A 12,635-nucleotide genomic window follows, 5' to 3' on the forward strand; every position below is an offset into this window, starting at 1 on the left:
CAAAACAGTCAAGGGAGTTTAGTAAAGCAATGAGTCCCTTTCTGGGGGAGAAAGATGGCATAGAAACCAACCAAACACGATTTTTTTCCTATTTTATTTATAAGCCAGGCCGCCTTTCTCCCCATAAGGGGACCCCAGGTGGCTCGACTTTAAATTTCTCAAAACCTTCGCTGAAATTATATGTACAGACACTTATGTGTTTATATGTACAGGCACTTAATGAAATTATATGTTCAGTCTTTTACTGGCTCCCCCCTCAGGCTTTACTTATATTAGCAATTCGCGATCAGTCCTCGCAATCTGTAATTTGCCTAGTTTTGGAAGGGACCAGGCGGTAGCAACCCCCCCAAAAAAGGAACTTAAATAAAAAAAAAAACAGTCTCCTAGTGGGCGAAAAACGTCCCCCCTCCTGGCGCCGTCCCTCAGGTGGATCACGCCCGCCGGGATCCTCTCCGCGGCTCAGCCAATCAGCGCCAGCGACGAAACCCGACGGCCGGGCGGGCGGGAGAGCGAGGGAGGGAAGGAAGGAGGGAGGGAAGGAAAGCCGCCCGGCCGTCTCGGGTGCTGCGGAGGCGGCGGCGGCGGCTGCTGCCATGGAGAACCCGGTGGAAAGCCTCCACAAGGAAGCCACTTGCTCCATCTGCCTGGAGTATTTCCGCGACCCGGTCTCCATCGCTTGCGGGCACAGCTTCTGCCGGGGGTGCATCGGGCAGTGCTGGAAAGAGCGGAGCACCAATTTCTCCTGCCCTCAGTGCCGCGAGGTGGCCCTGCAGAGGAATTTCAGGCCCAACCGGGAACTGGGCAATGTCGTGGAAATCACCAAGCGGCTCGGTTTGCGCGCCCTGGAGGCGACCGGAGGAGGAGGAGGAAAGGGCCAAGCGGTGTGCGAGAAGCACCGGGAGGCGCTGAAGCTCTTTTGCACCGAGGAGGAGGAGCTCATCTGCTGCATCTGCCGGGAGTCCCGAGCTCACCGAAGCCACGCCGTGTTTCCTGTAGAGGAAGCAGCCCAGGATTATAAGGTACTATCGGGGAAACATGCTTGTTGATAGCTCCCCACCCCCGGCGGGGCCGCCCAAGACATTTTGCTGCCCGAGGCCGGTGGGGGAGTTCCCATGGAGTGCCGCCGAATCTCTTATTCTCAAGGCATTCCACTTTATTTTTTGCATGTGGTCGTAAGCGGAAAGTGCTATAGGGGGCATTCCTCTTCTTCCCTGTTCTGTCGCCCCAACAACCCTGTGAGGTAGGTTAGGCAGAGGTGTGTGTGGGGGAAATAAGAGGCAGGCTGGCTTTGCCTCTCCCAGCTCAGTAGGATCTTAAGGTCTTGTGATAACCAGTAGACCACACTGTCAGATTAGCAAACAGAGCCCCATTGAAGTGAATGCAAAAGACCCTCCCTCCTCAGTGCCACATCTCCGGGCACCCTGCAAGCCACATTATGGCTTCAGGAATAAAACGGTTATTCGTTTTGCTTTCCTCTACCTCTACCTGCTTTTTTGACTGATGAAGACATCTAGAAAGATTACAAACATTTTCTGCTCTTGTTCGCCAAGATTTAACAGATTATTTTGGCACCGGAGGCAGGGAATCCTGTGAACAGCTCCCTCTTTCCTTGCAGTAGAAATGCAATTGTAAGCAATTAAAGTCCCTGACCCTTAAATTTGGGCTTTAGACAGCTGCCTACCGGTGGGGGCAACCTTACCTCCTCCAGCATTATTCTTTGGAATTCCCAATGTGTCCCCTTTTGCAAAATGGTGGAAAGGTGCATTGCAGACCATTGTGGGGTCAGTTTCCTATAGAACTGGGGCACGTCTGTTCCATTTAAAAACATCTAATTTGCTTTCCCCCCAAGAACCCTGAGATCTACCAACCAGAGCCTGGTACAAAATCATTCGCTTAGAATTAAAGTCTTATGAGCCCAGGAATTTATTTTGATCATCAGAACTGAATGGAGCTCACACTCCAGCCAATGAAAATCTCAGTTACTCCACGTTTCCTTCATTGCAGCTGTAGGGCTAAGGGGAGGGAGCATCTTTGTTCCTGCTTTTTACCGAACAAGGGAAGGGGGGGGAGCTCAGAAATCTCTGTAATCCCCTATGGATCTCCAAGAAGTATACCACTATATCCAGATTCACCCCTGTCCACCTTTGGAGGGCAAAGATTGGGGGGGTGGAGTGAGGGGGGTTGTTGCCCTACATTTACTGCATCAGGAGATATACAGGTTCCATGCCTGGGATCTTTCAGGGTATTGAGGCAATAGGATGTGCAAAGTTGTTGCTTTAACTGCCTGCTTCTCGAAGGAGTGGTTAAATAGGGAAGGAATATTTGTAGTGTGGTGCAGAGCTCAGCAATCATAGATCAGCACAGAACCACAAAACCCTAAAGACTTAAATTCTCTGCAATCCTAAACCAAGCAACTAAGGAATGATCTCCGTTAAATGCAGTGAGTTAGAGGCAGACTCCTATAGGACTGGAGTCAGTGGGGCTTAACATTAAATAAATTGTCTTTAGCATCAGCTTGCCCAGATCACAGCCTACTTCATGCTGTTCCAGACTGGCAGATTTGTATAACATATGTTTCGGGGTATGTGTGGATGTGTCCATTATGTGTTGTGGGGTTAACTCATAAGGTCAGGGACTTGAAATGCAGAAAGTCTGTAGCCATCCACAGAAGACATTGAAATAAAGTCAGAGAAGGGGAGATGATGGGGAAATACTGGGCAGTGAGGAAGAGGTTATGAACAGCCAGTTGGCTCCTGCAGGCACTTCTTTCCTGCCCCTGATGCGGAGAAACAGCTTCCCACCCCATTTGAGAGGAAGAGATTTTTTTCTTGCAGCTCTAGACGTTTGAAAACAGATCTTCACACCTTGGCTTGCTTTCCTAAATGCTCTTTAATTTTTGCAGACCTTGGGAAAGTTACAGTGGGATCTTGACTTGAGAACGTAATCCGTATTGGAAGGCGGTTCTCAAGTCAAAAAGTCTGTAAGTCAAGTCTCCATTGACCTACAGTGCATTGAAAACCGATTAATCCCGTAACAGGCCGTTTTTGTTCCATTTTGGTTTTTTTCTGGTCTGTAAGTCAAATCTCAGTCTGCAAGTCAAACCTAAATTTTGCGGCCAGAGAAGTCTGTAACTCAAAAAGTCTATAAGTCAAGGGTCCACTGTACTTTTGAGCACTACATTGCCCATAATTCCATGGGGAATTATTGTGTACACTACAGTAAAAAAAAGTAATTTATCCAATTGCTTTCTTATCTTTTGAGCACTCTGCCCTCCACATTGGGGTGGGCAAGGAATATTTTCACTCACCCCTCACCAGCTTCCTCTTCTTAAGACCAGTCAGAATTTCCCTGCTTTAAAAAGCCTGCAGGTCAGTCTAGCTTGTGTTCAATCTTGTGGTTCACCAGTTCAAACAAGTAATTTTTTATACAAACAAGCACTGCTCAGGGAGGGTTGAGGGAAGTAAAAGAGAGGTAATGCCCCATGTTCTAGGGAGACTGGATGGGGGTTTTTTGAGAGATGAGTACTGAGCTGTATCTGTCCAATGAACATGGAGATAACAAACCATAGCAGTTACATTGTTAGATTAGGGCCTGGGAGATCCAGCTTTTAGTTTTTACCAAATCACAGATATTATACATTGGGGAAATATGAGTGCTGGAGATTACAAGAGCTAAAGAATGTGTTTCGTGCACAATGTGATCTGAATAGGTTTTGTGTAGCTTTTTATCATATCATAGTAGTAATGTTTAATGTGCTAAAGCAGGTGTATCCATGAGGGGCATTTGTTTAAAACAAATGTTTTAAAATCAGTTTGTTTTTGTTTAGAAGGAAATCCAGATCCGGTTGCAGAGCTTGAAGGAAGAAACAGAGAAACTCCTAGAATTAAATCTGGCTGGAGAACTTAGACACCAGGACTATCTGGTTAGTATAGAATCCATTAAGTGTTCTTCTCTTACTACAAAGTGACCATTGGTGGCCTGCAAAATCCCATTCAAAGAGGTATCTTGTCACCTTGGTACAGTCTATGGATGAGATTTTCATATTTAATGGACTTCCACCCCCATAATTCCTTCTACTCGCATTTGTTTCCCTCGTGGTTCCTTCAGTCAGTGGGGAGAAAAGCTCCCCACTGCTATGTGGGAACTCGTGAGATTCCCCGAGACTTCTCCCCACTGAATGGAAGAATGGCAGAAGACCTGAATGCAAATAGAGGGGTTGTTCAAAGTCACGCTGCAGTGAGGCTTTCAAGTCCCATAATTCAGCCTGGGCAATATATTGGACTGCAATGTCTGGAGGGCACCAGGTTAGGGTAAGTTGAACTAGAATATGACAGAGTTAAGTGCTGGAGCTGGTACAGTAGGACTCCCAAAGCCGCTGGGGATTGGTTCAAAGCACACATACCCTGCAGATACTGAAAACCGTGGTTAATAGTGAACACTATGTATCTATAGCATGGTAAAAGGAAAAAAAACAGGAAAAAATACTTTCATACCACACTATGTATTCTCCACTAACTCATGGAGGCAATAACAAAAGTGGATGACATGGAGTTCAATTATACATTGGGTTCAGCATTTCAAAATATTAGGTTAGACTCAGAGTTAATCATGCTTTGAGTAGAGTTGCTGAAAACAATTAGTCCTGTTAATCATAACTAACTTTTAGCAGGTCTACAGTAAGCATGAGTTAAGCCTGGATCTAAAGACATGATTGCATGAAGAAATAGATTGTGTTCTGTTTCTGAGTGATCATTTAACATACAGGGAATTGTGATCTGGCCCAGTCTTGATCTATGCCCAAGCTGGACCTTTCTAGCTGACCAGTAGGGGCTACTCGTCTTTCAGGCCATGCTGGAGCAATTCTGCAGCAGAGAGAAGGGTAGCTCTAAAGGAGATTACTCTCTGCAAAGTGATTCTTTCTGGTATGATCAGATGCATGCCTTCCCATCTGTCCAAATGCATCCTTAAACATAATCCAATTTCTGGTTTTATTAAGAAAGTGGATCAAAGGGGTTTGAGGACAACATTTAACTTCATTTGGTATGCCTTGAATTATCTTGTCCATTTTAAATTGAAGAGTGGATATTTTTCTTTTTTTTTTCAAAGAAGATTTCAAAATTTCAGATTCATTTCAGCCTATTTGGGGACTGGGGGGGGAAGTGGGACAATTTCATGACGCATTTGAAAATTAAAAATCTGCTCGTCTTTTCAGTGCTGTGACCCATTGGTCTCCTGCTTTCATCTCTGCATTTCAGAGGCAAGCAGAAGCTGAGAGACAGAAGGCTTTGTCTGAATTTGAACAAATGCATCGCTTTCTGGAGGAGCAGGAAAAACTCCTGCTGGCTCAGCTGAATGAGCTGGAGAAGGAGATTGTCAAGCATCAGAAAGAACACAGCACAAAGTTTTCCCAGGAGATCGCCTCTCTCAGTGCTGTGATTGATCAGCTAGAAGAGAAATGTCAACAGCCAGACAGTGAATTCTTGCAGGTAAGAGCTGGCTTTTTGGGAATAGTGAGAAGAAAGCTTGAAAAAGAAATGTCCGGAACACATGGCATATAAAATATATTTCTTTAGCACAATTTTAACCTGCTCTTCACTCAAGAAGTACAGTAGTACCTTGGTTTACGAATTTAATGTGTTCTACGGGACATTATGTAATGCAAAAAAGTCATAAACCAAAATGTGGTTTGCCATAAGAATGGGGACAGCGCTATAAACCTCCAGGCACAATCCATCCTGGGGAAACTTCCTTTGTACTGCGGGGGTGGGGGGACATAAACCGAGGCATTATTTTCAATGGCTTTCTGTTCGTAAACTGAAAATTACATTAATCGAGGCATTCGTAAACCGAGGTACTACTGTATTCCAGAATGGCTTACAAAGATGGGAAATAAAATGGCCCTTTGTCCACAAGGTTATACTCTGAAAGAGATAACACGGAAGGTGAATGGATTGGAAGGAAAGAGGAAAAACGAAGCTCAGGCATTTGGTTGTCAGCCGTGGCATTCGGCAGGTGATCAGTTTGGCAGAGTCACACAGTTGGATTTTAGCACCATGAGGTGCCTGTTTCTCCTTTTCCCTCTGGTGACCCTGTCAGTGGAAATTAACAGCTGGAGTGAGTAGAACGTCTCAGCCAGAGTTGGATTTGGGGCATGATGGGTTGACCGCCTGGCGGCTCCCTCGAATAGCTTCAGCAGTGCTAGTTGGTAGCCCAGAGTGGCACGGGGGGAGTAGCAGGCTACATCTCCTGGACAGACAAGAGAGTTGGATGGGAAAAGATGGAGATGCAGGTTCAGAAGTCATGCCTTGAAATTATAAGCTCCTTTCTTCAGAGCTGCTGGGGTCAGAACTGGGAACTGATGCTTCTATGTACAGCTAAAGTTGGGAACAGATTACAGTACGTTTTTCAGAATAGCACACCCAGAATCTTTTAGCCAATGCAGCTATGGGCAATGAATCAATTTGCCATCCATCCATCCATCCATCCACCCATCCACCCATCCATTCTATCAAGTTATCTGCACAGCTGCACTTCAAAGACAGTCTCCAGGGCTATAGGCTGGACTACTGCCCCGGCCTGTTTGGGAAAAGGTTCCTAGAACGACTCCCTTCACTATTGGCCACTGGCTGCCATTCCCAGGGATGATTTCTGTTTAGAGTGGGGCGTTGTCTGGGCAATGGTACTGCTTATTAGCTTCCCTTTACAGCAAAGGTGGGGAGCTTTTGGCTATCTCAAGGTTCTGGACCTCAATTCCCAGAAGCTCTGCCAGCATATTAAAGGGATACAGAAGTTGTAGTCTTAAGACCTTTGACAGCCCAAAGCTTAGCCTTGGCAGCAGCCCAATTAATGGGAAGGCTCTTGTATTTTTAAGAGCAGCAGGGAACAGAAAATGCATTATATGTGCTACTAAGTTCTTCATTTTAAGTTGCATCTTCCACCTTTGAGTGCCAGAATAGAGAGCTTAAACAGTCAATATCATTGTTAAATGTAGTTTTCCACAGCATTTGGAATGACTTCATGATTCCCACTCCCCCCACATTTCTGGCAAATGTATTTATTTTCACATACTTTCATACTTTTCCGACTGGTATATACTCCCCCTTTGTTTCATTAGAAGATGCGGAGCCACAAAAAAGCATTTGCTGTTGTTTCTGTGTTTCTCAGGTATAAGTGCCTATGATGATTATAATCTAGTCATTGTTGACACAGAGCCTCCTGTCTTTTTCTCCCTATCCATGCCCTCTCTCATCTCGTCTCTCTCTAGGATATCAGAAGCACATTGTGCAGGTATGTGGTTGCAACACCCAAAACTTGAGCTATACTGTACCTTCCTTGCTTCGTTCTTGTGCTGATGGGTTATCTTTGAAAATCTGTTGCTGTTGTACAGGATGGAGAGAGAGTGAAAGTTACTTCTTTGGGCTACAGGTTCCATGCTCTGGTCTCCACCAGCAGTACCACAATGGGCAACAACAGTATATCAGTTGTGCTAAGAAGTGATGATCAGGAAAAACACATAAATTTAAGTCACAATCTATTTGCAGTAATTTCTTGTTGCTTTGCATACAACTCCCAGAAACCCTGGCCGCACAGCTGGTGGTGAAGGCTTCTGGGAATTGAGATCCAAGAACACCTGGATTACTCAAGGTTGGGAACCACTGCTTTCAGACATAGCCCTCTTCTGGGACTTGATCAGGATGAGTCCTAGTTCTGAGAGAGCATTGCCTACTGTCTCCAAGGTCAAAAGACAGGCACCCTTCCTTAGCAATATTTAGTATAATAATTCTTGGAAACAGGTGAAATGGTGGAAAATTCAGACAATCATTTCTTTCTAGGTTTGAGAAGGAGCCATTTCAACCCCCTGAGGAGATGCCACAAAAGGTGGAGAAGAGACTAAGTGAATTCTCTGAGAAAAATATTGCCCTTGCAGACATCATGAAGAATCTTAAAGGTGTGCAGAAGATCTGCTTCTTAGAAGTTACAAGTAGAACCTTCACCAAAATGTTACAGGCTGGACCCTTGGTAACCAGCCAGCCAGCTGGTCAGAACCTCTTTCAGGATACTCTAGTGGGAGCAGAAAGGAGGGAGGGGAAGGTTGTTTAAACAGAGGTGCACTCATGTAATGTTGGATCTAGTTCGTAGATTATTGGGTTTTTTGGTGTGTGTATTAATAGTTGCATTTGCCCCGCTCATGTAATGTCGGATCTAGCCCATAGATAATTGTTTTCCTCCCCAATATTAATATTTGTTCTCTGAAGTGTCCAGAGAATTTATCCAGTGACTATACATAGTAAAATATGTGTGTTTATGAATACACTCCTGAAATCTGTGGCCAAAATCTTCTTGCTTAGTGTAGTATCTCATACCAGGGTTAGGCCCATTGAATCAGTGGAGATTTAGTCAGTCAGCTCCTCCATAAGTTCCATTGATTCAAATGTGCCTACTCTAACTGTAATTTATTATGTTAAAGTTGAAGTTAAGAATAGACCCATTTGAATCAATGTGACTTGACTTAGAGAGAAGTTGACTCCCATTGATTCAGTGGGCCTGCTCTAGTGTAATTCACTATGTTAAACAACAGGATTTTGGACTGTGAATACTATTTTTTAAAAGAGGAGTAGGGTTTCTCTGTGAAATGTTTCTCAAGAAGCCAAGGCAGAATACAAACAAGCTTATAGAAAAATTGTATTATTTGTGATGTTTGAAACAATAGGTTCATATTTGTACAGACTGTGATTTGACAGTCCTATGATAGTTGGGAAACTGAAACATTCATTTAATTTTGTATAATTATCTGCTTTTGTTCCTGATTTCCCTTTTTGCTATTTCTGGACTCTATTCACTGGAAATTTTACAATGGACAGCCAATTATCAGAGATACTTTAGCTGTGAATTTCCAACGTAGGCCACGGTAAATTAGAAGACCCTGAAGATTTCTTCCACAGTTCTGTAACTGATTTTGTATTGCCATTCTTCTCTGTTTCTTTGTGTATAAAATATAAAGAGTGGGTTTTCTTACAGCCAAGATTCTATTTGAATCTGCTAAGAAGAAAATGCCTCTGAGTATTCATTCCAGGTATATGAAAGAAAAGAACAGCTACCTATCTTTTTCTTGTCTTGCAACTCCAGATTGCCATATTTAGATCTAGGATCAATGGCTGAACAGGATCATCCGGTCTGAAGAAGTGGCTTTCAGTTTGGGCAATTTTTATTTTTAAAAAAGAAGAAATTAACCATTGCTCAAATTTACACATAACTTGTCTTTTTTTCCCCCTCCCTTAGATGGTCTTCCATCAGAACTGGGAACAGAATGGGGTAGGTATCAGATGAGAAAATATATGGGAGAAAGTCAGTTCATGGAAGTTTGGTTCTGAAAGGAAATGGTGGTGTTGGTATTCAGAAAATTCTGAATCAGACTGCGCCAGTGTACACATGACAGAGCAAGTGTCAGACTTTCCTTCCGGTGTTGCTGGCTTGCTTCTCTGCAGCCTGCATTTAGGAACTGTAGTCAAGCTGTTACTATATGTACTACGCAGTGATTCCCAACCTGTGGTAAATCAGGTGTTCTTCGACTAAAACTCTTAGAAGCCTTTACTGCTAGCTGTGCTGGCTAGGACTTCTGGGAATTGCTGGGGACTCAAGGTAGGGAACCAATGTACTGTACGATATGCACTCATATCCATCCAGTACAGGCCCAGGTGGGTTACGTATCTCCATCAAAATGGTGTTCAACTGCAGGTTCCCTCAAAACATCTGCATCAGCTATGCCCCCTACACCTGATGAGAACTGCAGCCCCAAAACATTTGGAGGCCACACATTATCCGTCTCTGCTACCTGGCCCCTCAGAACTGGGGGATTTTATATTGCTCTGACAAAAACATGTATTCACATCCCTTTTGTTTTCTCTTTCCAGTCAACGTAACCCTTGACACAGAAACGGCAAACCCCCAAGTCATCATCTCTGAGGATCGGAAAAGTGCGAGATGGGATGTCACCAGGACAGATGTGCCACACAATCCGAAACGATTCAAGTCCTCTTGCTGTGTGCTGGGCTGTGAAGGGTTCAGTTCTGGGAGGCACTACTGGGAGGTCAATGTGGAAGATGGGGGCATCTGGGCGGTGGGAGTGGCCCGAGGCTCTGTGAGGAGGAAGGTAGAGCTGAAACTTACCCCAGAGGAAGGTATATGGGCTCTGCAAGGAGATTTTGGGCAATACCAAGCCCTCACTGTCCCCATAACGCCTCTGCCCCTCAGCTGCAGTCCAAGAAGGATCCGGGTTTCTCTGGACTATGAAAAGGAGCAGGTGGAATTTTTTAATGCTGACACAAAGGACTCCATCTTTATTTTCCCATCTGCTTCCTTTTGTGGTGAGAGAGTGTTCCCATTTTTTAAGGTGTTGCTTGCCCAGTTGACAGTTGATGGTTGAGGCTGCCTCCAATTCATGTGAGGCAAATTAGCTACCCCTTAAAATACTTTTACCAACTACACGGCTCTGAGAATCAGAGGGGGGGGGGAATACCCAAAATCTTCTGCCTTCCAGTTCATGCTGACAGACTGAGGGGTGACATGTGACCCTTATTAAGTGACTTATCAACACAGGAATGGATGGTGAAGGGAGTTTACTCCCCATTTATTTGGCGGAAATCATGATGGTGCCATTGTGTGTGTGTGTGTGTGTGTGTGTGTGAGAGAGAGAGAGAGAGACATTGGATGTTGTGTCAAAACAGTTGTGTAGTTAACATGGACCAAAAATGTGGTTATGATCAGACAGCATTTTGTTCAGAGGCAGAGTCTGGAAAAAGTCCTCCTTTTGGATAGTAGCACCCAGTACTTTTTCAAGCTCTGTGAAGTATTTGTGTTGTCAAGTCACAGAAAACAGCATCAGTGAGTCAGTGCTGTAGCAAACCTGTTGGGGTTTTTGCCAATCAATGCTGAATATGCCAGTGTGGGTTGCTTGGTTTTTCAGTTCCTAAATGCAAGCTTCAGAGAACAAACAAGCACCACTATTTTAAACTGTCTGTCTTGTCTTTTTTCTTTGTGGCCTCTGTGAATGCACACAATTGAGCTGGATTCACAGAGGACCACTAGAAGAACCATGGTTACAGGTAGGTAACCTCTTTTTTCTTTTTTTGTAATCAATATTGTTCATGTCCTAATACATTGTTCTTAATCAATTGGTAGTGGGGGAGAAGGGTCTCAATTATGTGCAGATTTATGCTTTTGGACTACAATTCTCAAAATTCCCCAGGCAGCATGTGGCCAAATTTGCATGCCTCTAGCTAATAGCACAAGACAAGCCCTGCCAGATAGGACAGAACCCCCAGCTTGTCCAGCATCCTGTTTGTACAGTGCACAGCCAGTTGCCTAGAGGAAGCCCATAAATAAGGGATTAGTGGCCCCTCATGTTCCCCAGCAACTGGTACACAGAGAGATCCTGCTCGGCTGGTACTTGTTTTAACCAGTCTTCTTGGCTTCAGGCACTCTCTAATGTGGGAGAAAAACCTCAGAACTCAAATGTAGTTCCTGCCTTTGTGTTACTAGGCTGTCTGGTCATATCTTCTGTCTTTGTTGCTTCTATCTCTGTTTAAAAGGAATTAAAGATGATCACCAGGCTTGCGGCAGCTTGGGACTGATAACAGACTCCATTCCTTTACCCAGGGATGAGGGGGGAAGGGTTCTACTCATAGAGGACAGTATTTTTGTTTCCATCATATCAGCAAAGTGAGCAAGTAATCTGCCTGCATTATGTTGTGACCCTCCCCCTTTCTTACAATTCTTTGACGATAAAGTGGTTCTGACAACAGATGGCTCCTTTCTCCCTAAAGTTCTGACAGATTTTCACATCCACCAACCTCTGGTGTTGCCAACCTTCTTCCCATCCGCTACTCTACCCCTGGAAAGATCACTACACACACTATACGTCCATAGAGCTCTGGCCTACATGACCAGGAAAATCTACCAAGTTGTTTGTCTGCTACCAAGGAAGACGACAGGATAATCATGCATCTTCTCAAAGGATATCTAAATGGTTGGTACGTGCCGTCACCCTGTCCTGTCAGTTGGCAAGAAAGCCTGTGCCCCATTCCTTGGAAGGACATGCCTCCACTGCCTTCATAAGAGTGCAGATAACTGACATCTGTAAGGGAGCTACATGGTCTTAATGTTCATCAAGCATTATAGATGTCTGAGCTATATATGAGTAGTAATTTCATCAATGTTGGCATGATTACCCACCTGCCTGTAAGCGCGCTTGCTGGTTGCCCATTAGTCTGAATCACAGAGACCCCAAAGAAGGGCAGGTTCCTTACCTGTAACTGTAGTTCTTCCAAGTGGTCATTTGTGAATTCGTTCAACCCACCAAACTTCCCCTCAATCTGCCACGCATTGGATTTTATTCAGTGGCAGACGTGGGAACTGGGAATTACCTATTAGGTGGAGGATTATGTGCTGGGCGTTAGGGTGAGGCTGGCAGCTTTCTAGGCTCTGGAAGATTCCAAAGATGTTTGTGTAGGTGCAGAACAAACCATTAGTGTGAATTCACAATGACAACAAGGAAGAACTATAGTTGAAAGTAAACAGCCTGTCCTCACAGAGGAGTTGGTTTACCAAATCCCCATTGATTCACTGGTCTTACTCTA

General features: G+C 44.5%; 1 protein-coding gene across 1 annotated transcript; it reads left to right on the top strand.

The window, feature by feature from the left end:
• Window positions 1-517: 517 nt before the first annotated feature.
• On the top strand, window positions 518-11,633 carry LOC110088054 (zinc finger protein RFP). Its single transcript, XM_020810111.3, has 7 exons — window positions 518-1,019; window positions 3,827-3,922; window positions 5,256-5,486; window positions 7,265-7,287; window positions 7,833-7,948; window positions 9,280-9,312; window positions 9,912-11,633. The coding sequence occupies exons 1-7, from the start codon at window positions 594-596 to the stop codon at window positions 10,421-10,423; spliced, it is 1,437 nt and encodes a 478-aa protein (XP_020665770.3). The 5' UTR covers window positions 518-593; the 3' UTR covers window positions 10,424-11,633.
• Window positions 11,634-12,635: the final 1,002 nt, after the last annotated feature.

This window comes from Pogona vitticeps, chromosome 2 (assembly GCF_051106095.1).
Source record: "Pogona vitticeps strain Pit_001003342236 chromosome 2, PviZW2.1, whole genome shotgun sequence".
NCBI lineage: Eukaryota > Metazoa > Chordata > Lepidosauria > Squamata > Agamidae > Pogona > Pogona vitticeps.

Bases quoted from the DNA above. Each gene is read 5' to 3' on its own strand.
- LOC110088054 (XM_020810111.3), top strand. From the start codon at position 594: ATGGAGAACCCGGTGGAAAGCCTCCACAAGGAAGCCACTTGCTCCATC. The intron at 1,020-3,826 runs GTACTATCGGGG...GTTTTTGTTTAG, and splicing joins AAGCAGCCCAGGATTATAAG to AAGGAAATCCAGATCCGGTT. The intron at 5,487-7,264 runs GTAAGAGCTGGC...GTCTCTCTCTAG, and splicing joins CAGACAGTGAATTCTTGCAG to GATATCAGAAGCACATTGTG.